This window comes from Microcaecilia unicolor, chromosome 2, assembly GCF_901765095.1.
Source record: "Microcaecilia unicolor chromosome 2, aMicUni1.1, whole genome shotgun sequence".
NCBI classification, from domain to species: Eukaryota; Metazoa; Chordata; class Amphibia; order Gymnophiona; family Siphonopidae; genus Microcaecilia; species Microcaecilia unicolor.
Genome location: NC_044032.1, coordinates 399542994 through 399568969, shown reverse-complemented (window position 1 = coordinate 399568969; position 25976 = coordinate 399542994). Strand labels below are relative to the sequence as shown.

The 25976-nt window shown below is 44.3% G+C and overlaps 1 protein-coding gene across 3 annotated transcripts in view; it reads right to left on the bottom strand.

Moving 5' to 3' along the window:
- Positions 1-25976, bottom strand: part of ANKRD17 (ankyrin repeat domain 17) — a 374674-nt gene that overhangs the window by 337792 nt on the left and 10906 nt on the right. For 2 of the 3 annotated variants that reach the window (XM_030190626.1, XM_030190628.1), the window contains exon 2: positions 9395-9593. The exons of the other annotated variant lie outside the window; for it this stretch is intronic. In XM_030190626.1, the coding sequence (XP_030046486.1) occupies positions 9395-9529 (135 nt within the window). In that variant the 5' untranslated portion in view covers positions 9530-9593. The remainder of the gene's footprint in view (positions 1-9394; positions 9594-25976) is intronic. 3 annotated transcript variants of the gene reach the window in all.

Here is a 25976-nt window from a genome sequence, read left to right as displayed (position 1 = left end):
TGCAGCAATGCTGAGGAAGCCCATTCAAAGTGAATGGGCTTTGTCGGCATTGCCACATTGAGACCACTAGCGCAACTTGATTAAAAAAAGGCCCTAAGTCTTCTAAATATATTTCCCTCCCTATTTAATAGTATGTTATCTCTACATCAAATTTCAAGAGTCATTGAACCGCTTAGGGCCCACAAGGGTTCCAAAATTTGTAGATGTCTTGGACAACTATGTTTAGATGTAAGAGACTGTTGCGTTGTACATCCTTTTAAAAGCAGTACTATCTAATCTGCTCTAACCTTTAATATAATCTGCTCTAACCTTGAATATGTCATTCAGTTCTGTGTACACTATTTTAACTCAACACTTTTTATATTGCCTTTTTTGATCAAAATCTTGTCTTGTCTTATATTAATATTCTAATAAATTTGTATACCTTTATATGATGATTTCAATTTCATTTCTATTTAGAAAAGTGTTTCACACATGCCACTGGTAGGGCCTACTTTCCTGGACACATGCATATCCGTAAGTAGATAACATGTCCTTGCCAGGTCTATCTTGAATCTCCTGACATACCCTGAAAATCTGATCTGTAGGTAGGACATTAACACAAACACTGGGAATGAGGGCCTACCCGCCAAGTACCTTATTTTCCAAATGGAAGAAAATGTCCCTTGCCAGAATTCACATTTCAGCTTGTGGGTAATTTTCATGCTTTATAGGCATCCTTGTGATACTCACATGGGCTTCTGGGGATCGACAACATAGCAAAAGTCAAAAATAAAATTTAATAAAAATCATTTGAACTCAAAAACAGGAGTCAAAGGTAGAAGCAGCTTTAAAATACTGTTCATCCAAACTGAACATTTTAACACGAAGGGGAAAAATACACTTAGACACAAGGTCCAAATCTATTTTATTTATTTATTTTTAAAGTTAAATATCAAAATTCTTAGAAAAGGAAAAAAAAAAACTTGGCAAGCAATTTTGAATCAACTTCACTTCGCACAAGACAAAATCAGGGAAATATCTAAGGAAGTAAAAGATGTCTTACAATGTACAGTACAGTTATCAAACTGAGCAAGAGAGAGAGAACAGCCAGTCATATGAAAAGAGAAGCACCGCATTTGTTTGCTACAAATATTGCATCACTCACACACATTCAGTTCTGTAGTAATTTCTTTTACAGAGCCAGGCAGGGAGGCCACCAGCCAATCTAGAGCTCACCAAATCAGAGCTGCCCTAGTACAAGCTGCTTACATCAACTGGATGCAAGAACAGAGGCACTATCGCAAAGGTGGCTGTCTTCAGTCATGGCTTCAAGCAGAATTCTCAGCTGTGTAAATATAGACAGCATCTTATATTTACATATGGCTTTTAAAATTCTGATCTGAGTAAATCTGAACTATGATTACATGCATCAAATACAGGAGTTCAGAGGCATGACGCTTACTCTCCCATAGCTCTACTGAGAAATAGTGTACTGCCTTGCCCTTCCTCCTCTTTCTCTTTTCAAACAGAAAACCCATAGGAAGATGTGAGTGGCACTGTCATGGTGACTTCAACTGCATACACTGAGCATTATTAGTTATAGTAAATAATTGTTCAGTAGTGTGGAGTATTGACTAAGGTTAGTTCAATTTTAATTCCAGATTCTCGTTCTCCTGAAGACGCCGTTTTTGGCAAAACATGCTGCATGTTGGGAACGTGAAGTAGCATTATTATTTACAAGCACAAGCAAAATGAAATAAGAAGAAAAAAAAGCCAATTGCCAGTGCATGAACGGCTTAATCTTTTTCCACTGGAAGATCGACTCATAGCATGCTACATGAAACAACCCACAGAAGCTATCAATGTTTTTCACCTGATTGTGGAAAAAAAAGCAACATTTGTAACAGAGGGATTCTACAGATGAGGACTGTAAAAACTGGTCATCAGTAATTCCATGCTACCACCATTTCTCCTTGCTCTCATCTACATAGGATGCTGAAGTTATCCAGACATTTTTGCCTCACTTCTCAGCCATCCATGTTTGAAAGTCAGGGCTGAGAGACTGCTCTGGCTAATTATAAATGTAACAGCAATAAAGTGATGTCAGAGCTGCAAGGAAGTAATGGGAATCCCAAGAAGTAGATGTATTGAAATACAGCAAACACTATCATACTTCCCTTACCCAGTGCTCACATGTTCAATGGAAATGTTTTTAAAGTCTTTCCTCTGTATTGCAATGTGATATAGAAAAAGGTTTGTTTTTTTCCTTTAGTACCATGTGAGCCTCCTATTAAGCTATTAAAAAGCCTTTGCTACCAAGGCAGCTAACCATATCAAATGGTCAGAAGATAGGTGTATCCAAAAGAAAGCAATACACGTTTGGGATTATTTGATATATAATATACCACTCAACATAAAATATAACAAAGCGGTGTACCAAGCAGAATTAATATTCTAAATATAGGAACAAAAAGGAGATGGAGTGTTTTATTTTCTCTTTCTTTAAAGCAGTAATTCATATTCAACTAATGTTGAAATGAGAGTTTTACGGAGAAAGCCTTACCAAGGAGAAAGGGGGACTGATCACCTTTCAAAGATGGACTAATGTTATTTAATGCTCACACCAGAACTGACTGCATCATCAGAAACAATGGGGGGAAGGAGAGGATTGTACAAAACACTGTGCTGTAGCCCTCTACAATCTGAGGACAGGACCTAATTTTATGACTCCCAATTTGTTCTTTGGATTTTTGTTTTGTTTTGTATTTTTTTTTTTAAATTTGCCTCTTTGCAGACAGATCAAACCACTACATGATGCTTTTCCTCATGTCTGAAAGTTCTTCCAGCAATTCTGGGTAAAGCCAGTCAATTCATTTCAAACTTTGTGGGAAGGCCAACCATGGTCCTGGAACTTACCATAATTAAATTCTGCTCAACTTGATCAAGGGCCACAACTAAACATACAAAACTCTGCCAAATATATGTGGAAGTTGTATGGAAGACAAATGTAAAAACAAAAGCATTACAAAATCCATTCATACCATGACTTTTACTATTTTGTTAAACTGTGGGGCTACCACATGGCAACAAGCAAGACTGGGAGTCAAAGTTAAGTTTGACAGGGGGTCAAAGTTGAAAGACCATGTAGATTCACAAGCACAGACATTTCAAAAGCATCAGGCTAGATCTAACCCACAGCTCAATTTCTCACTCTCACTCAAACTCCTCCAAAACTAAAATAAAAATATAATCCAACTGACCTAACACCATACTACACAACCGCTTTCATCAATTATTTTTAGCTTGTCTGCCACTTTTAACTTGCTGCCGAACATATGATAGAGAAATACTTTGAAACACAACCCCCCCCCCCCCCCCCCCCCCCCGCACAAGATGCCAAATTTGTCAAGTCTTAATTTAGCTCAATCACATAGCTGGAATTTCTGCTACTCCTGAAAGCGCTATTATTGCCCAATCTATCTCAGCATTTAGCACAGCCACCTGGCCTCATCTTCACTTTCGGATTTTTTACATGGGATCATTATTTTGCACCCTCCTTCTGTACTGGTTTACATTAAATTTGGCTTTACCCTACTAAATGGATTGACAAACCTACATTTAAGTTACAGAAAACCATAACTTTGTACACTGCTCCCTCGGTATAACGCGCTACTTCAGAACCACAACCAGGACCATCTAATAACAAAGGTCGCGCGATAATGAGAGGCATATGTGTACGTATTAGCTTGCCAATACTTGATCAAATACTCAATTAAATTTTTAAATCATTTTAATGAATGCAAATCAAATTTACAATGGCAACACAGTTCCAATAAAATCATTTTCCCAACTGCAAATCAAACTTACAATACACGATGGTGGGGTTTATTATTATACTAGGAAAAAAGGTCCGTTTCTGTCACAAATGAAATGGGCGCTAGCAAGGTTTTCCTCGGAGTGTGTGTGTTTTACAGAGTGTGTGTGAGAGTGAGTGTGTGACAGAGAGAGAGTGAATGTGTGAGTGTGTGTGACAGAGAGAGACTGGGTGCGAGAGTGTGTGAGAGAGAATGAGAGTGTGTGCCACGGGCCCCCCCTCCCTCCCTCCCAGTTCCAGGGTTCCCCCCCTCCCTCCCTCCCAGTTCCTGGGTCCAGCCGCCCCCCCCTCCCAGTTCCAGGGGCCGCCCCCCTCCCACCCACCCAGTTCCAGGGTTGTTGCCCCCCTTCTCTCCCTCCCTCCCAGTTCCAGGGTCGTTGCCCCCCCCCCCCCCCCGCCATCATGCGATGTTTAACTGCAAAATTAGGGAGCTGTGTAGTGTAATAAAACGCACCTGCAACGTTGTGAAGCTGACTCCTTGGCTTCACTGAAGTGAATGGTTCGTAAGGGTCGTCAGATTCGTCAGTCTGTCACCATCTCTCTCGGCCCCGCCCCGCCCTCGCGCCTCTGATAGGTCTGCCGCCCTCGACATCATCAAGTTTTGATGCGAGGGCGGGGCCGAGAGAGATGGTGACAGACTGACGAATCTGACAAACCTTACGAACCCTTCACTTCAGTGAAGCCACAGAGTCAGCTTCAGAACGTTGGAGGTGCTTTTTATTATAGTAGAGATAACTTCTATACTGTAGAAAATAAATAACCTTTTTATGAATGCAATCAAAATACTGCAGAATGTAAATTCAGTACATGTTCATTTCCTGAAAAAAAATCCGTAATTTTCGACAGACTCTTCAAGGTATATAATTGATGCTTAGCAAATTGTAGAATGCTTCTCAGCTGCGTAACTTTGACAGGTTCTAAATCCTGAGTTTCAATCCATTTTTAGAGTGGTTTCTAGCACATGTACTGCCTCAGACAAAGTTGGAACAAAATCACCCACTTCTTCGGGTAACTCGAAGCATTGTCCACAAGTTGACCTGAATTTACCAGCTCGACAATTTCAGCATCGCTTAGCTCATGTGCAATTGGGCAAATTTCTTCACATTCATTGTTCCCGTGTATCCAGGATACAAGGGATATTCAACATCTACTCCGATGAATAAATGAGAGAAATACTACATAATTTAACATCAGGCTTTCCCAACTCCTTCTCTGAAAACCTTTCAAAATCACTGCTGTAATCTGAGTTATCAAGTGCTGCTCTTCCAAATGCCTCTTAAAGTTCCACCATCCAGCAACGATTTATTGTTTCTGTGCGTATTAGACTCCATGCATCAGTACCAATGTAAAACAAGCCTTTTCTAGATAAACCTTTCAGAAAATCAGGAGCAGATAGGTTGTTGTCGTCTAACATTTGGGTCACCAATTCTCAGCGACAGTGCTACTTAAATATGGAAATGACCCCTTAGTCCATCCAATGGTTGGAATCTTGGAGGCTGTATTTTTAGGCAGACATTCAACCCTAACTTTGCCATCCTGTGATATCAGATTATCAGGTGGAGGGTGGGCAGGACAATTATCCAAGAGCAGTACTGCATTCTCTTTCAGACACCTAGCCCTCAAATGTTTTCAAACAGAAGGAACAAAGTAATTATAGAACCAGTCCTGGAAAATTTCAGCCATCATCTACAAGTTTCTGGATTACACAAAAAAGATAATGATTACAAGTTAACATGTTGGAAACAGAGCATTTTGGTACTTCCCAATGTAAAAAGGTGTAAGTTTGTGGCTCCCATTGCAATGATGCAGAACAAGATGGTTAGTCTATATTTGGCTTCTTTAAATCCTTCTTTTTTGCAGTCATCTTTCTACAGTTCTACTGTTTTATCTGGCACCATTTTATTGAATATTCTGCTCTCATCAGCATTGCAGACCTGTTCTTCTGTGTAACTTCCAGCCTCGATAATTTCTTTCGGTTTCTGTGGTAGGATTGAGCATCTTGCTCACCTGAAGCCTACAATCGCTACCTGAGATATCCTGTGTCGTTGATGCAATCTCCATAGCCAGCCACCATTTGCTTTGAATTGACTGGATTCACCATTACGTTCTCAGTCGAATTTACTACTAACTACTACTAATAATAATCATTTCTACAGTGTTACTAGATGTACATAGCACTGTACACATTATATGGAGGTACTTTTTCTGTCCCTAGAGGGCTCACAATCTAAGTTTTTATACCTGGGGCAATGGAGGGTTAAGTGACTTGACCAAGGTCACAAGGAGCAGCAATGGGACTTGAACCCAGGTCGCTAGGATCAAGTCCACTGCACTAACCATTAAGCTACTCCTCCATTCCACTTACCTGCTTGCATGTGTATCATGTGCCCTAAGATTGGAATGCCATTTTGTTGTTGCTGCATGAACCACGTTAAAAGTGCTGAATCCAAGTTCACATCTTGTGCTAACCATGCACATTTCGTTTGAGACCACCACATTCTTTGTTGATTTTGTGCATGTAATCCATGGTCTTTGGTCAATCTTTCAAACATCCATGCAAAGTTGATTCTGAAACATGAATGTCTCTGGAGATGTTTACTTGTTTCACTATTATCAATGCACTGTATTGCTCTTCCAAAGTATACAATTTGCGATTCAACAAACCTCTTGCCATTTCAAGAGCAACGAGCTGAAACCACTCTTGAACCGGAAGGGAGCTTCAACCAGAAGTGTGCATCAACATATATGCTGGAACGGTACGCGTCGACCATGTGAGCCGGAATGGTGCTTCAACCATGTGAGCTGGGACCATGTCAACCAAGCAAAAAGGGCAAAAGTTACAGGAGCCTTACTTGGCTTGTACAGTGTGATCATGCAAAAAGTACAAAAGTTCCGGCAGCCATGTTCGCTACCGCATTGTAAACAAATTTGTGTTATAACGAGGGGAAATGTAAATGCTACAATTCAGAAAAAACTGCTCTAATTGCCAATTACACATATAGGTGACATTGAGGGGCATTTTCGAACGGGACGTCCAAGTTGCGATTTGGACGTCCTTGCAAACCAGCGAAATCCAGGGGCAGGGAAACTCATATTTTGGAAACAAGATGGATGTCCATCTTTCTTTTCAAAAATACAGTCAGGGACGTCCAAATCCTTAGATTTGGACGCCCTAGACATGGACGTTTCTGACTTTCGGCGATTTCCGAAACCAAAAACGTCCATGTCAAAAAAGTCCTAATGCAAGCCATTTGGGCGTGGGAGGAGCCAGCATTTGTAGTGCACTGGTCCCCCTCACATGCCAGGACACCAACCGGGAACCCTAGGGGGCAATGCAGTGAACTTCATAAATTGCTCCCAGGTATATAGCTCCCTTACCTTGTGTGCTGAGCCCCCCCCCCCCCCAAAAAAAAAAAAACAACCCACTACCCACAACTGTACACCACTACAATAGCCCTTTCGGGTGAAGGGCAGCACATATATTTATTTATTTTTATTTATTTATGTTAATTTATATACCGTGTCTTATTGCAGCTGCAAAACAGAACAGTTTACATATGTATAAAAACAATTAGTGTATACAAATAAACAAACATAGGAATTCCATTCATGACAGGAAAGCACAGCAACCAGAATAAACTACATAATAAAATCAGTACAAATCAAAAATCTAATATACAGTTAAGCTACCCCTTTTTTCTTTTCTTTTTGACCTTATCTCATTATGCTAAGTTCTGTTCTACGTAGCTTATAAAGAGAAAGGTTTTCAAAAGTTTTCGGTAATGGAGATAAGATTTCTCTAATCTGATCTCCTTTGGAAGGCTATTCCAAAGGGAGGGTGACAAATAGAGGGTTTCTGGTGGGTTTTGGAGGGCTCGCTGTTTCCTCCACAAATGTAACAGGTGGGGGGGGGGGGGGGTATGGGCCTGGGTCCACCTGTCTGAAGTGCACTGCAGTACCCACTAAAACTGCTCCTGGGACCTGCATGCGCTGTCATGGACCTGAGTATGACATCTGAGGCTGGCATAGAGGCTGGAACAACATATTTTTAAAGATGTTTTTTGACGGTGGGAGGGGATTAGTGACCACTGGCGGGTGAAAACGTCCAAATGTTCGTCAGGGACGTCCTTGTTTTTTTCGATTATGGGTCAAGGACATCCAGTGTTAGGCACGCCCAAGTCCCGCCTTCGCTACGGCTCCAACAAACCCCCTTGACCTTTGGCCATCCTTGCGACGGAGTGCAGTTGGAGACGTCCTAAATCGGGTTTTGATTATACCGATTTGGACTTCTATCTTCTGATTTATGTCTCTTTCAAAAATTAGCCCACTAGTCACTCAGTGCTAAATGGACCTTCTTCCAGAGCATTTAGTCAAGTCTTACAAATCATGTGTACCTGGCAATAGTTCAGGCTATGTCTCTGCAGCATGTGTTGCTTCAATTCAAGCACTAAGCAAACTCAAGGATGAGAAAAAGTGTATGATTTGCAATTCTCTTATTTGTAAGGACCAGCTCTTACAAATAAGCAATTTTGCTTTCCCTAAAATGAAGTACCAGTCACATAAATACATTAGACTCCTGTCCTCAATAAAACAGAAGAGGAAACAAGAACATCTTGAAGATAACTCCTCCTGGCAGGTTAAAACTCACTTTTTATTATTATTATTATTATTATTTATTTTAACAAAGACATACCTAAATAATGAAAACAGATTCTGGGGGTTGAAAGCCTTCAAAAAGACACCGAATAATGAACTGCCTAAAACCTGCTGTCCCATATGGAGACTGTACCAAAGTAGCAATGGGACGGGAATAAGTGAATTGACAAAGGTTAGCTTTAAACTACCAGTTATCATCATGGTACTAACATAAAGGGTCTTTACATGCCTACCTAAAGGCGAACGTGCAATCCTGGCCCTGCTGGAGCAAAACCTGAATACAATTTTGAAAGACTTTAGTCTTATCCAGATAGAAGACAAAAGCCCTTTTCAACCAGAAATGTGAAAGGCTGGTTCACCTTCTTATGTGACCTTGGGAAAAACGTTGGAAGGATGACGACTGGTGGAAATCTACCACGTCCTGAGGCAGAAAATTAAAATATATACATAGCACCATCCTTATCATAACAGAATCTAGGAGAAGTTGGAGAAATTACTAGGACAAGGAGCCGACTGACTCACTGAGCTGACACAACCAAACCTAACTCTGCAGCGAATGAAGGCAGTGCATAGAAATCTCTCATGCACATTCACTGTGGAAATCCTGACAACCACACTGACTAGGGGTTTATTCTAGAACCAGCTTCACAAAGTACTGTGATAAATCCAGGATTAGGAAACAAATTGCTCTTGGCTAAGAGGAGGCAATGAGAATCTTAGCCCCCCCATAACCACAGTCTCTTCTGAGCTTTCTTGAAGTTTTTGGCACCAGAGCCATCGGAAAATATGCATGCAGACAATGGTGTAGCTACCACTGAACGATCCTAACAGCCAGCTGGGGGCCACCCACTGGTGGGGAAGGCAGCATGGCATTGTACTTACAGTTTTGCTGTGTTGCCTCTGATCCGGTCTTTTAATCTCCTGATGTGGCTGGAGAGTGGGAGAAGAACTTAGGCACTTCCTTTCCTGCTGCTGTGTCTCCAACTTCGACTGGAGCTCTGACGGTCCCATCTTCATTTCTCCACCAGGGGTCCATTCATTTCTAGCTATACCACTGCATACAGGAATCCTTTTTCCCAAGCTAGGGAGAGAGGAAGCATCAACATGTGTTTTGCTTTCTGATCTCCTTCTAGAGCAAAATAATTATATGCCTTCCATCAGCAACAGCTTATCACTATGCTGAAATTTGGACATGTGTTTTTTCTGTTGCAGGACCTATACTGTGGGACAAGCTCCCAGGACATTTAAAGCTTTGTGCTCATATTCAGCAGTTTAAATGATTCTTGAAGACCCATTGTTTTAAGAGCTTTTTTGGATGGCAGGATGGGGGGCCTCCAACCCTGTTTGACAGGTCTGGGCTTTTTTTTTTTTCTTGACAGCATGGACCTGTCAAACAATTCCTGCAGAAGGTTTCTGCCTTAGGCCCATGCCCAGGCATAAACCTCCTGCAGGATGATCAAAACTAATCGCGCATAAATTTGCATGCTATAAGTTTTGATCATGAGGGTTTTAATTCCCTCTAATGTTCCAGCACTAATTTTTCAGTGCTGTTCGGAATAGCGCGGAGAATTTGATCATTGGGGCACTGGAGTGGGGGGAGTAGTAGGTAGATTGCATAAGAATAGCCATACTGGATCAGACCAATGGTCCATCTAGCCCAGTATCCTGCTTCCAGCAGTGGCCAATCCAGGTCACAAGTACCTGACAGAAACCCAATTAGTAGCAACATTCCATGCTTCCAGTCCCTCGGTAAGCAGTGGCTTCCACCATGTCCACCTCAATAAGACTATGGACTTTTCCTTCAGGAACTTGTCCAAACCTTTTTTAAACCCAGATACGCTAACTGCTGTTATCACATCCTCCAGCAACGAGTTCCTGAGCTTAACTATTTGTTGAGTGAAAAAATATTTCCTCCTATTTTGTTTTAAAAGCATTTCCATGTAATTTCATTGAGTGTCCCCTGGTCTTTGTACTTTTTGAAAGAGTGAAAAATCAATTCACTTCTACCCGTTCTATACCACTCAGGATTTTGTAGACCTCAATCATATTCCAAGCTGAAGTGCCTTAACCTCTTTAGCCTTTCCTCAAATGGGATGAATTTGGAGGAGTGGCCTAGTGGTTACAGCACTGGTCTTGCAATCCAGATGTGGCCGGTTCAAATCCCACTGCTGCTCCTTGTGATCTTGGGCAAGTCACCTAACCCTCCATTGCCTCAGGTACAAACTAGATTGTGAGCCCTCCTGGGACAGAGAAATATCCAGAGTACCTGAATGTAACTCACCTTGAGCTACTACTGAAAAAGGTGTGAGCAAAATCTAAATAAATAAATAAATAATTAAATTCAATCCTCTTTATCATTTTGGTTGCTCTTCTTTGAACTTTTTCTAATGCTGCTATATCTTTTTTGAGATACGGAGACCAGAATTCAATGCATTACTCAAGGTGAGGTCACACCATGGAGCAACACAGAGGCATTATAATATTCTTGGTCCTATTTTGCATTCCTTTCCTAATAATTCCTAGTGTCTTAACAAGTTTAGCAGCAGCTGCTGCTGAAATTCAACTGAGATCCTCCTCCTTAAGGAGCATGGAATAAAAAGATACAATGCAACTGATCAGGTAGACTCACCTTCTCTGTAATATCTAGAGGGATGTTAAGACATATGCTGGATTAGCTATAAAGCTAACCACCAGATTTAGCCATCTGGGGGATGGGGTGAGAAGTTGTCAGCATGCAACCTCCAAGATGCTGGATCCCTGTGCCAAGTGAAGAGAATTAACACTAAAATCTTCAGCTCTTTCAAGCTCAGCCATCAATGGCATTACTCTTCAATTATGTGCTCAAAGCTTGATGGTTAGCATGACCTGAGAAAGCGAAAAATGCTCTCATTTCCGGAATGCCACTTCCTTATCACTAGTAGACATAAGACTTCACAATCTTCCTACATCAGCTTCACAGTTCAGTAATCCAGATCACCTTCTGTAATTTAAAATACTACTCTCATATTATAGAGCTTGACAGTCTTCTAGCCAGGTTTTATCAATGCTTGTCAAATTTTCATTGGGTTTTATTTTTTTATAATGCTCTTTTATAAAGGAGTTGAATCAAGATTCTTCACCATTGGTGGATACCTTTTGCCTACATCCTTGAGGCATAATGCAAAGCTACTGTTTTTTTCAAGCAAAGTGCATAAATTGGATCCAGCAAAAGAAAAACAAAACAAAAAACATAATTTTTATACAGATAACCCGAGATGGAAAAAAAATGATAAGGTGCCCAAAAAAAGCGCATTATAAAATAAAGCAATGAAAACCCAAGAAAGTTTGACAAGCATTGATAAAACCTGGCTAGAAGACTTGATAAAAGGAAAGTTCACAGGGTAACCACAGCTCTGAGTTGAACAAAATATGTCACCATCCAGAAAAATTAACAGAAAGAAAATACCACAGCATACTATAATCAATGAGCATGCAAATAACTGTCACATTTAAACCATGGCAGTAATCTGCAGCTCATTACCTTTCCTATCAGGCACCGACAGGAAGGATTGATATAAAAAGGGCCACAAGCATGCCACAACATACAAACATTCCCCCAATCAGACACCTCTTCCTGCACACGCCCCACCCCCACATGACCTCACCCCTCCATCCTAACCTCAAGAATATATCCCTGATAGTGTAGGCTCACCCCGGCCCACCTACCTCCCCCCAAATAAATTCCCTGGTATGTTAGTAACCCCCTCCCCCCCCCCCCAGTTCCAAAAAAAGGTTCCCTGGAAATTTAGTGGCACCTCCCCCAACTCTTCTAAGCCCCTAGACCCATACCTCAAAAGAGGCAGAAGTGATGCCCACTTGCTCCTGTCTTCAGTGCTGCCCTCTTCAAAATGTGTCTCAAGTAAGGGGGGAAAACATTTGGGAAAGGGAGGGGCTACTAGACTAACAGGGCATTTGTCTGAGCTGTGGGGGCTGGATCAAACGGGTGGGGAAGACTTGGTCCAGACAGGATGGGTGGGGTGGCCACTAGACCACCAAGTAATTTATTTTCACTGTTGAGGAACAGGTATGGAGTCAGGGAGAGTATACGTCACAAGACATGGGGGCAGGGGTCAGGTGGAGTGAGAGCGGGGATGCCGCTAGACACCCACTCCTCTCAACCAACCCTTCTACGTTGCCCCAGTCCAGATGCAAAGTTTACCCACACAATGTGCAAGGACGCTTATTTAAGCATTGCTGCGGAATATCCAATTACCGCATTAACATGTATTTAAATGCATGTTAATGGAGTTCACATAAGGATTTTTGTGCAAGTTAACACCTGTGCTGAATCCCTTCCTGCATCGTTACTTCAGTAAAACTCTATTATGGCCGCATTAACCGTGCGGGAAGTTTTCAGTATGGCAGCCTTCAGCAGACAACACAGCTATTGCACATGCCCATAAAAATTATCTAAGAGTGGCAGCCAAGACAGCCGCTGATGCCAAAGCGCTGTAGCAGGGCACCATGGATTTCTCCTCTAAAATCATTTCTTCTGCTGTTTTACTGCTCTGAGATCCTAAGAGATGGGGAAGAATGAAGAATCCCTCACCGACCTCGACGCTGACTCTATCAGCTTTGGGACATCGATCCATGGAGCAGTTTCTCACAGCTCCTCAACCATTTCCGGGTGTTCCCGTTGTGGCGGGCGGAGCAGAGACCACGGAGCTGCTGGGCAGCGATGTTTCGCTGGGCCCGTTTTCGCCAACCCTGCTGCCTTCTCTTCAAATCTAGACTGGGAGTCAGGTGCAGAAGAGGCCTAGAGTGATGGTCTTGACCACGGGGGAGACTTTCGGTCAAGTGGCTGTGCTTGATGAAACAGAACTGGAGCCTCAAGGATTGAGAGGAATTGGTGAGCCTCCTGAATCAGGAATTGGTGAGGCTTCTTTATCATCGTTTGTTAGTCCTCCTTTGCTCACCTTAGAAGATCTTTGGAAGACAGTGAGGATCTATGCACGAGCTCTGTGGAATTGCTTCTCAATCTTTCACCAAATCCTGGGTGACTAAGTTTGAAGTTAACAATCTGATGGAAAAGACTGTGAATTTGGATCAAGGGGTAAAATCTATTAAAAGCACCTAGTCTTCTCTAGTGGTGGACAAGATGGGTATTCATCTGAGACTGGAACTTATGGAAAATAAAGCTACATGCTCAGCTTGACTGAACTATCACCGAGGAATGCAAGCCCAGAGACTAGAAACTATCTACTACTCCATCTGCCTAACTGTAGAAATATAGCCTATAAATCCATCTACATGGTTAGATTCAGCTACCTGAGCTCTAAATGGTGGAACTGGATTCCCAAGATGATAAGTAGTATCACCAAGTACCTTCAATTCAGAAAAGGCCTGAAAACCTACCTCTTCAAAAAATATTATGATTAACAACTCACCATACATAACACACTTTGTCCAACACTGAATGTAATGTAAAGAAGAAAACACAACTGTAATGCAATGCTTATGGAGTAATACATTTATTGTGGGTTGGGGTTCAGCTTCTATCCTATTGCATTTAATTTTTCTTCTTGATTTTGAGAAATCTCTGTTTATTTTCTATTCTTGGTTCTCTCCTCAATTGTGGTCTGTAATTTTTATTCTTAATGGCTTTGTTTCATACGAACATAAGAACCGCCGTACTAGGAAAAGACCAAAAGTCCATCAAGCCCAGCATCCTGTCTCCAAGAACCCGGCAAAACACATTAAAAAAAATTAATTTTTAATAATGTCCAATGGACTTTTCCCTCAGGAATCTGTCCAAACCCCCTTTAAACTCCGTAAGGCCAGCTGCTGTCACTACATTTTCCAGCAACGAGTTGCAGAGTCCAACCAACTACACGCTGAGTAAAGAAAAACTTTCTCCTGTTTGTTTTAAATCTGCCATATTCTAGCTTCATCTTGTGTCCCCTGGTTCTATTGTTGTTTGAAAGCGTAAACAAACGCTTCACATCTATCCGCTCTACTCCGCTCATTATCTTGTAAACTTCCATCATATCACCCCTCAGCCGCCTTTTCTCCAAGCTGAAGAGCCCTAACCTTCTCAGTCTTTCCTCATAGGGAAGTCTTTCCATCCCTTTTATCATTTTTGTCGCCCTTCTCTGCACCTTCTCTAATTTCTTTACATCTTTTTTGAGATGCGGCAACCAGAATTAGACACAATATTCGACATGTGCAGTTGCACCACGGAGCGATACAACGGATTTATAACATCCTTGTGTTTGTTTTCCATCCCTTTCCTAATACCACCCAACATTCTGTGTGTTTTCTTAGCTGCCGCAGCACACTGAGCGGAAGTTTTTAACGTCTTATCAACGATGACTCCCAGATCTCTTTCTAGGTCTATGACTCCTAAAGCGGAACCTTGCATGACATAGCTGTAATTCGGGTTCCTCTTTCCCACATGCATCACTTTGCACTTGTCTACATTGAACTTCATCTGCCACTTGGATGCCCAATCCCCCAGTCTTGCGAGGTCCTCCTGTAATCTTTCACACTCCTCCTGCGATGAGACGACCCTGAATAATTTAGTGTCATCTGCGAATTTAATTACCTCACTAGTTACTCCCATCTCTAGGTCATTTATAAATGTTAAAAAGCAGCGGTCCCAGCACAGACCCCTGCGGGACCCCACTAACTACCCTTCTCCATTGAGAATACTGACCACTCAATCCTACTCTCTGCTTCCTATCTTTCAACCAGTTCCTAATCCATAGTAATACCCTACCTCCGATCCCATGACTCTCCAGTTTCCTCTGGAGTCTTTCATGAGGCACTTTGTCAAACACCTTTTGAAAATCCAGATACACAATAACCACTGGCTCCCCATTGTCCACGTTTGTTCACCCCCTCAAAAAAAATGCAGTAGATTGGTGAGACAAGACTTCCCTTCACTAAATCCATGTTGACTAGGTCTCATCAGCCCATGTTTCTGTATGTGCTCTGTAATTTTATTCTTAATAATAGCCTCTACCATTTTGCCCAGTACCGACGTCAGACTCACCGATCTATAATATTTTTTATATTGCTTGTTGGAATTGTTCCTCAATATGAAAAATTTCTATTCAAGATTTTATTTCTTGATGTATATTTGAAAATGAAATAAATATTGAAAAACGTTATCTAAGAATACCCTGGAAAACTCTAGAAAAAAAAGTATAACTACCACCAAACACAAACAGCACAGATGACCAAATAAAAATAATAGACTGGGTGTGATAATAAGCACAGTTCTAATCAGTAAAACTGCTATGGGCCATGTTTTGGCACAACCGCCTGCATCAGGAGTCCATAACAAACTGAAGCTGGTATAAGAAATATGGAGAAGTAAAATCACTGGTGGGGGGGGAAAAAACTCTTCAGAAAATAACAATGCTAGCCATTCAACTGTGCTGAGAAAGTTTACCAAACAATGATAACCTCCCTACCTAAATGACTGGTTATTCGGCTAATCTTCAGAGAGAAATGTTAGCATGCAACGCAATATGTTTACAGGGGAAAATATAGCATTTATACTTGAGCATTATTAACAGAAGCAAAGCACTTCTCTTGGTCACATAAAATGAAACGTTTTGGCCCAGAGTGAATATTTTGCTAACCTTTTTCCTACTAAAACAGATTTCTGTCTTTTCCAGAAACTGTGTTGAAATTCCTTTCTATAAAAAGGCCATTTTCATTAACATGATCTGGGTTATAACTCTGAAACAGGGACTGCAGAGTAATACATCACTGCTTTTGTTGCACTAGAAAGTTATAATGTTTTTTTTTATTTAGTTATGTGAGATTTTTGAACATTAAGTGATCAAATATTCAGCCGGTAGCGGTCAGTGAGTAGGGTTTTCTTCTGCCCCCATCATCCATGCTGGACAACCAAGGATCGTAGGTAGATTCCAGGGGAGCGTATCTGACCTGAAGGGGGCTGGGAGGGGGGATCAGAAATGGCAGCAGCCTAAAGTCTTCCCTGCTGTTACCTGGAGTCAATATTTAATTTGAGTAAATGCAAAGTGATGCATGTGGAAAAGAGGAACCCGAACTATAGCTATATGATGTAAGGTTTCACATTAGGAGTCACCGACTAGGAAAAGGATCTAGGTGTTATCGTCAATGATACGTTGAAACCCTCTGCTCAGTGTGCAGTGGCAGCTAAGAAAGCAAGGGAAATTTAGGTTCTTACCTTGGTAATTTTCTTTCCTTTAGTCACAACAGATGAATCCATTACGAATGGGTTGTGTCCATCAAACAGCAGGGGAGATAGAGAGCACTGAAAACCATAGTGCCTCTTGGCCAGCTAGCTCCATCTGCCTCTCAGTATTTTGAAGCTTCCAAAGCAGTGTTAAACCGCAAAGTAGCATAACATGAACTTTCTTCACAGCGAACGAATGCCCCAGAACAGGAGCAACAACACAAAGGAGGGACGAACTTAACCTCCTGTAGTAGAACAGAAATCCTGAATACTGTTTTCCAACTTCTCCCAACGAGGGAACATGTCTGCAGGAAAAACTGAACACAAAACAGAGTCAATCAGGGAGGGATCATGGATTCATCTGCTGTGACTAAAGGAAAGAAAATTACCAAGGTAAGAACCTAATTTTCCCTTCCTTGTCATCAGCAGCAGATGAATCCATTACGAATGGGATGTATCAAAGCAATCCTTAGATAGGGCGGGAACAAGCCACACCACGCGCAAGCACTTGTGCTCCAAAAAGCGCGTCCCTCCTGGCAGCCACATCTAGCCTGTAATGACGGGCACAAGAGAGCTTAGATGCCCAAGTAGCTGCACTACATATCTCTTGAAGAGAGAGTGCTCCCATCTCAGCCCAAGAGGAAGAAATCTCTTGTGGAATGTGCCTTAAAGGCGTCAAGTGGAGGCCGGCCAGATAGCAGATATGCAGAAAAAATAGCTTCCTTAAGCCAACGGGCTACAGTGGCTTTAGACGCTGGAGACCCTCTGCGAGGACCTGACAACAATACAAAAAGGTGATCAGCGGTCCTGAAAGCATTTGACATCTGCAGATACTGCAACAGAGCCCTGCGCACATCCAGAAGGTGCAACTGCCCAAAAGATTCCAGAAACTCCTCCCTAGTAAAGGAGGGCAGATAAATAGGCTGGTTTAGGTGAAACGCTGAAACCACCTTAGGCAGGAAGGAAGGCACAGTACATACCGTAACTCCGGACTCTGAGAATTGCAGAAATGGATCTCGACAGGACAGCACCTGGAGCTCAGACACCCATCTCGCCGATGTAATGGCCACCAAAAAGACTGTCTTTAGAGTCACATCCTTCTCCGAAGCTCGCCTCAGCGGCTCGAAGGGCGAACACTGAAGAGCCTTTAATACTAGCCCCAGGTTCCAAGCCGGACAAGGGGCCCGCACGGGAGGCCGGAGCCGAAGCACCCCTCTAAGAAACCGTGCAATGTCCGGATGCACAGCCAGGGAGAGGCCAGCAACCTTCACCCGAAAACATGCCAAGGCTGCCACTTGAATATACAGGGAATTATAGGCCAAGCCTTTTTGTATACCACCGTGCAAAAAGTCAAGTATCAGCGAGACAGAAGCCCGCATGGGTGTGATCGCTTTAGAAACACACCAAGCCTCAAACTGGCGCCAGATACGAGCGTAGGCAATGGAAGTGGAACGCTTGCAGGCCTGCAAGAAAGTGGAGATGACCTTGTTAGAATAGCCCTTGTCTCTCAATTGCGCCCTCTCAATAGCCATGCCATAAGACCAAAGCGGCAGGGATCCTCCATGGTCACCGGACCCTGCGTCAACAGGTTCGGGTACTAGAGGCAAAGGAAGGGGAGCCTCCACCAGCACCCGCCGGAGGTCCGCTTACCACGGCCGCCTGGGCCAATCCGGGGCAATGAGGATCACCACTTCTTCATGCAGCCGAATTCGCAGGAGTCGCCCTATTAAGGGCCAAGGAGGGAACACATACAGGAAGCCCGGGGGCCAGGGTTGAGCCAAGGCATCCAACCCCGCCGAGCGAGGATCTCTCCGTCTGCTGAAAAAGGACGGGACTTTGGCATTTGTGCTTGAGGCCATAAGATCCGCTCTGGGCGTTCCCCATTTGGCACAGATCTGAAGTAACACTTCGTCTGCCAGTTCCCACTCCGCAGGGTCGATTTGATACCTGCTTAGAAAGTCGGCTTGCACGTTGCTCTGACCTGCTATGTGAGCTGCTGATAGAACCTGCAGATGTAGCTCGGCCCAGTGGCATATCTGAGCGGCCTCTGCGGCCAGTGCTTGACACTGAGTGCCGCCTTGTCGATTTATGTAGGCCACTGCTGTCATGTTGTCCGACAGAACTCTGACAGCCAGTCCCTCCAGAGTCATGTGAAAGGCCAGGAAGAGCCTGGAATATCGCTCTCAGTTCCAAGCGATTGATGGACCACCCCGTTTCCTCGGGTGTCCACAGACCCTGGGCATAGTTTCCCTGCCAATGTGCTCCCCAGCCCTTCAGGCTGGCATCCGTTACCACCAGGCACCAATCGGGAAGCACTAGCAACATTCCTCGCCGCAGCATGCTGTCTGAGAGCCACCACTCCATACTGAGTCGGGCCGCAGGGAGCCACATGTGTCTGTGTTGATAATCCTGGGACATAGGAGACCATCGTTGAAGCAGGGCAATCTGCAGAGGTCTCATGTGCACTCTCGCCCATGGCACCACTTCCAAGGTGGCCGTCATCTACCCAACAGCTGGACAAAGTCACAAGCTCGCGGGCGAGGCATCCTCAGGAGCAGACAGACCTGATTCTGAAGCTTGCACCACCTTTGGTCGGGTAGAAAGACAAACCCTGAGGCCGTGTCGAACCGCACCCCCAAATATTCTAGAGATTGAGAGGGGATCAGGTGACTTTTGGGTATATTGACGACCCAGCCCAGAGATTGCAGTACTGAGACCACTCTGGCTGTTACATGACGACTCTCTTCTGCAGAGTCCGCTCTGATGAGCCAGTCGTCGAGGTACGGGTGAACCCGGATACCCTCTCGCCTGAGAAAAGCAGCTACTACCACCATTACCTTGGAAAAAGTTCGGGGAGCTGTGGTGATGCCAAAAGGCAAGGCCCGAAACTGGAAATGATTTCCCAACACCGCAAAACGGAGGAACCACTGGTGCGGGGTCCAGAGACGTGAGGAATTCTCCTGGCTGTACCGCCGCAATGACGGAGCGCAGGGTTTCCATGTGAAAATGCCGCACTCTTAGTGACTCGTTGACTTTCTTTAAGTCGAGAATGGGCCGAAAAGACCCGCCTTTTCGCGGCACCACAAAATAAATGGAGTAACAACTGCAGTCGTGTTCGGCGGGAGGCACAGGGATCACCGCTCCAAGGTGCAACAAGACTTGTAAGGTCTCCTCTACCGCCGCCCATTTGACAGCAGTACCGCATCGGGACTCTACAAACACGTTTCTCACCGGGGCACCGAATTCCAATCGGTAACCTTCTCTGATCAGGTCCAGGACCCACTGATCTGAGGTAATCTTGGTCCACTCCTCGAGAAAGAGGGAAAGGCGTCCTCCTACAGCTGTAAAGGAGGAGTGGACCGGCGTCACATCATTGTGGAGGACGGCCCTGAACTCCTGGCCTTGACCTTGCCGCTACAGAGCATTTGTCCGAGCGAAAGGAGTTCCTCTGCTGCAAGTGGGCACGTTGAGTAAACCCAGCAGAGCGCCCCGGGCGATACCCTCTAGCTTCACGGAAGCAAGGTCTGGAGGAGGAGGGAACCACTTGACCGTTGGAAGAAGGCCGCAGCCTATCCTCAGGTAACTGCTGGGGTTTAGCATCCCCCAGGTCTTTAACAATCTTCTCCAACTTCTCTCCAAATAACAGAAGGCCCGTAAGAGCAACTTCACCAGTCTTTGCTTAGAGGCCATGTCAGTCGCCCAATGCCGTAGCCATAAAGGCGGCAGACAGACACCACCACAGACATCTGTTTAGCCGAAGCTCTAACCAGATCATAGAGGGCGTCAGACAAAAATGGCAAGGCCGACTCCATCCGCGGTACCACCTCCGCAAGGGGCTCCACTCCATCCCCGGGCTGTTCCACTCCCTGTTGCAACCACGCAAGGCAGGCTCGAGCAGCATAACAACTGCACACAGATGACCATAAGGCTAGGCCTGAAATCTCAAAGGACTGTTTCATTGCTGATTCCAGACGTCGTTTCTGCATGTCCTTCAGGGCGACCCGCCCTCTACTGGGAGGGTAGTCTTCTTCGTCACAGCCGTGACTAGGGCATCCACTTTAGGCACGGCCAAGCATGTCAAGTGCTCCTCACTATGAGGGTATAAGTGCCCCATTGCCCTGGCAACTTTCAAAGGCCCCCCAGGGTCAGCCCATTGAGCCGAAATAAGCTCTTGCATGGAGTCATGCAAAGGAAAGGCTGGAGCAGGCTCCTTTGTACTTGCCATTCTCGGATTACCAGAGGAGGCTTCACCCATCACAGGATCTTCAATAGAGAGGGCCTGCAAGACATCAGAAATAAGCGCTGGCAGCTCCTCGCGGTGGAAAATCCTAACCACAGTGGGATCATCTGGATCCAGTGGCAATCCTACACCTTCCTCTTGCTCTTCTGACCACGGCCTGCCAACCCCCTCAGAATCCCCACAGCCCAACCACGGGGGGGGGGGGTGCGCCACTCTCTGAAGGGGAATTAACCCTTCTGCGCTTGTCTTGTGGCCAGCTGTCAGGGGAAAACGCGCCTGACGGCAATCCGAGCCCAAGCTCCACTGGAGGGGGAACAGTTAGCAGGGCCGAATGAGACCCACTGCGGGAGAGCTCTTTTTAACATGAATGCTTTATGCAGCAGTAACACAAACTCAGGTGAGAAGGGCTCACCCTGGCCTCCCGTTCCAATCCGGGTAAGCAGCTCCTCTGGTAGCCTCCATCCAAGGCTCCCCTCCGGCCTCAGACCCCTCCGCTCCTGCGGGGGTCAAGCCATGCGGCGCATCCAAGATGGTGCCCGCTGCCAGCTCCACCGAGCGGGAAGGAACATCGCTCGCCATGCTCGGGTCAGCCCTGACGTCTGAAAAGCACGATTTACAGAGCCCTGCTGCTGATCTGCGCTTGCCACAACGTAAACAGCACTTAACAACCTCCGCAGCCATCACCGAAAATGGCGGAAAATTTCAAAATGGCAGATTCACGCCAAAAGGTCCCGATCGCGGGCCCTCCCCGGAGGAGCTACAAGACTCTCTTACCTCACCAAACCGAGTCCCAGAGCTCCGGTCACGCTGCACAGACAGAAGGAAGCCTCAGAATCGCAGCGCTAACAAGCATGTCGCTTTATTTATTTATTTTTTAACGCTGGGAGTAAAGTTAGAGGCAACAACTACAGAGGCACTCCGAGGTCCAGAAGAGTGGGAAAGGCAGAGAAAGGACGAAACAATATGCCTGCATCCACATAGAAGAGTGTGGGAAAGGCAGGGAAAGGACATACCAATGTGCCTGCATCCACATAGAAGAGAGTGGGAAAGGCAGAGACAGGGCAAACCTATATGCCTGCATCCACATAGGGGGAAGGGTAAGGCAGGGAAAGGGCGAAACTATGTGCCTTTAAAGTGAAGCTGCAATAGCCACAACACCTCTGCTACAACTGGCAAAAGCACAGGAGCCACCCCAGGCAGATTTTTGAAGGAGCTGAATAAGCTGCGTCCAACCCTGCTGGGGAGATAGAGAATACTGAGAGGCAGATGGAGCTAGCTGGCCAAGAGGCACTATGGTTTTCAGTGCTATCTCCCCCTGCTGGTAGGTGGACACAACTCATTCGTAATGGATTCATCTGCTTGATGACAAGGAATTTCTTTTTCTTCCATTTGCAAAGCCTTTTGATACTTAAATATATATTTAGATACCTCAGACACATCGCCTATAAAATTTCACTCTTTGGGGCCGTCCACCCTGAGAATCTACTTTTTACAAAAGGCCATGGATAATGAAAACGGTTTGCTCGGCTTCCCTGATTGTCAGCCCACTGCTCTAGGCCACTCCATTCAAAAGGGTGCTTGCACAGTTCCTAGGATCACTCACAACTTGCCGCTGCTGCTGTACCCACAACCAGGGCTGTGGAGTCAGAATCTATTTTGGGTGGAATCAGTAAAAATGTACAGACTGCCAGCTTCAAAATTAAAAAAAAAAAAAAAAACCCATGGTGTACAGACTACACACATCCCTGCCCACAAGGACCCAAATAAAGAAAATAAGAAGCAACATAAGCATGGGCAAGTCAGATGCAAAGCATTAATAAAGAAGGCTAAAAGAGTATATGAAGAGGAACTTGCCACAGAGGCTAAAAATCAGAGTAACAACTTTTTCAAGTACGTCAGAAGCAGAAAGCATGTGAGGGAATCCGTGAGACCATTAGATCATGAAGAAGAAAAAGGAGCACAAGGCCACAGCGGAGAAACTGAATGAATTCTTTGCTTCTGTCTTTAAGGAAGAAGATGCAACAGATCTGCCTGTACTGGAAATGGTTTTCAAGGGCGATGATGCGGAGGAAATGAAAGAAATCTCGGTGAACCTGGAAGTTGTACTGAGCCAAATTGACAAATTAAAGAGTAGTAAATCACCTAGACAGGATGGCAAACATCCAAGGGAACTCAAAGAATGAGATTGCTGATCTGCTGTTAGTAATATGTAACCTGTCATTAAAATTGTCTGTAATACCTGAAGTTTGGAGGATGGCAAATGTGACAATTTTTAGAAAGGGTTTCAGGGGTGAATTGGGAAATTACAGAATAGTAAGCCTGACATCAGTGCTGGGGAAAAAATAGTAGAAACTATTATAAAGCATAAAATTACAGAATACATAGACAAAAATGGTTTAAAGGAACAGAGTCAGCATGGGTTCTGGCAAGGGAAGTCTTGCCTCACCAATTTCCTTCACTTCTTTCAAGGCGTGAATAAACATGTGGATAAAGGTGAGTCGGTTGATGCAGTGTATTTCAGAAGGCTTTTGATAAAGTTCCTCATGAGAGACTCCTGAGAAAATTAAAGAGTCATTGGATAGGAGGCAAGGTTCTGGTGTGGATTAGGAATTGGTTATTGGACAGAAAACAGAGGGTAGGGTTAAATGATCATTTCTCTCAATGGGAGAGGGCAAACAGTGGAGTGCCACAGGGATCAGTACTAGGACCAGTGATATTTAACATAAATGATATGGAAATTGGAATGACGAGTGAGGTGATTAAATTTGCAGATGACACAAATCTATTCAAGATTGTTAAAACATGTGCGGACTATGAAATATTGCAGGAACACATTAGGAAATTGGAAGACTGTGCATCCAAATGGCAGATGAAATTTAATGTGGACAAATGCAAGGTGATGCACATTGGAAAGAATAATCCAAATCATAGTTACCTGATGCTAGGGTCCACCTTGGGGGTTAGTACTCCAGAAAAAGATCTAGGTATCGCTGCAGATAATACGCTGAACTCCTCTTCTCAGTGTGCGGTGGAGGCCAAAAAAGCAAACAGGATGCTAGGAATTATTAGGAATGGGAGGGTGAATAAGACCAAAAATACTATAATGCCTCTGTATTACTCCATGGTGCGACCACAACTTGAGTATTGCATTCAGTTCTGGTCGCCGTATCTCAAAAAGCTATAGTGGAATTAGAAAAGGTTCAAAGAAGAGCGACCAAAATAATAAAGAGGATGGAACACCTCTCATTTGAGGAATGGCTAAAGAGGTTAGGGCTTTTCAGCTTGGAAAAGAGACGGATGAGGGGAGATAAGATTGAGGTGTAAAACGAGTAGAAGTAAATCAATTTTTTACTCATTCCAAAAGTACAAAGACTAGGGGACACTGGAGGAAGTTACATGGAAATACTTTTTAAACAAATGGGAGGAAATATTTTTTCACTCAACGAATAGTTAAGCTCTGGAACTCTTTGCCAGAGGATATGGTAATAGCAGTTAGCATACCTGGTTTAAAAAAATGTTTGGACAAGTTCCTGGAGAAAAAGTCCATAGTCTGCTATTGAGACAGACATGGGGAAGCAACTGCTTGCCCCAGGATTTGTAGCATGGAATGTTGCCATGATTTGGGATTCTGCCAGGTACTTGTGACCTGGCTTGGCCACTTTTGGAAACAGGATATTGGGCTAGATGGACCATTGGTCTGACCGAGTATAGCTACTCCTATGTGGCTTCTCTCTTGTCCTCTTTGTCATTTAATATTTCTTATACAGCTGTTATTTATTGATTTATTTTACAAGGCTTGATACACCGTCAACTGCCAAAAAATAGCTTCAGAGCGGTTTAACCGGGCACACTTATGTAGATAGCTTGTTGTACCTTTAAATAGCAACCCTATGCAAGCTATTCAACTGTAAAAGCCTATCATCATCCAAACTGGCATTTAGCCAGCAGACCAGCATGAATGGTGGCTAAGATTGAGATATTACATAAACTGGAACCACTACAATCAAGACCTTGGGAACAGCTAAGATCTTGGGTGTTAAGACTTGATGATGTACTTACTTTAGAGTCTTCCATTTCAATTGTAGCAAGAAGAGGACTAAATAAAAATGCAGGCAAGGTTCACGTTTGTTTTGGTGACTGTGTGTTACCAACAGAAAACTGCAGACATGCCGAGTAACACACATCTGCCCCTGTTCTCCAGTTCCACCTTTTTCTCCAGCATTGGCTCCTCTCTTCTCCTCCCCCAGTTCGACATCTCTCGCCCACTTACCTCCCCCTTTCAGCAGTTGTCATTCACAATCTACCTTCCACACTCCGGTGTCCTCTAAGCTTGCCTTCCATCCTGGCCGGCAGCAGCGCTGAAAGCAGGTTGTCTGTGGGCAGTCTGTGGAGCATTCCCTTCTGCTTGTCCCACTTCCTCCAAAAATAGGAAGTAAAATCAGAGGAGCTGGGACCTGCAGAGAGAAGGCCCCCACGGACTACCCACAGATAGCCTGCTTTCAACACTGCAGCCGGCCAGGTTGGAAGGCAAGCTTAAAGGACACCAGGGTACAGGAGGGAGGGAGGGAGGGAGTGACAACTGCTGAACCGGGAGGGGGGTGGAGGGAAGAGAGTGAGAAATGCAAAAGGTTTAAAAAGATGAAATTCCCTACTTTTCAAAACCCCTGATGCAACTCTCCCACCACCCTGCAAACTACCTCGCCTCCGTAAAACACCCTCCAATTACACCATGACCCCACATACCATCCGACCCCCCCAAAATAACCCCCTATAAAACTACCTCACACCTAAAATCTACCATGCCCTCAATCCCAAAAGCTACTCCATGCTAACGACTCCATCCCAAAACTGGTCTCAAAACTACCCTTCCCCCCACAAAAAAAATTATCCACCCCACAAGTGTCCTCCCAACCCCAACTACCTCTTCCACAGACACATTGCAGAACAGACATACATAAAGACCCCAAAGACCCAAACACATGAAATGTAATTTCCCTGTGCCTTTATTTTAT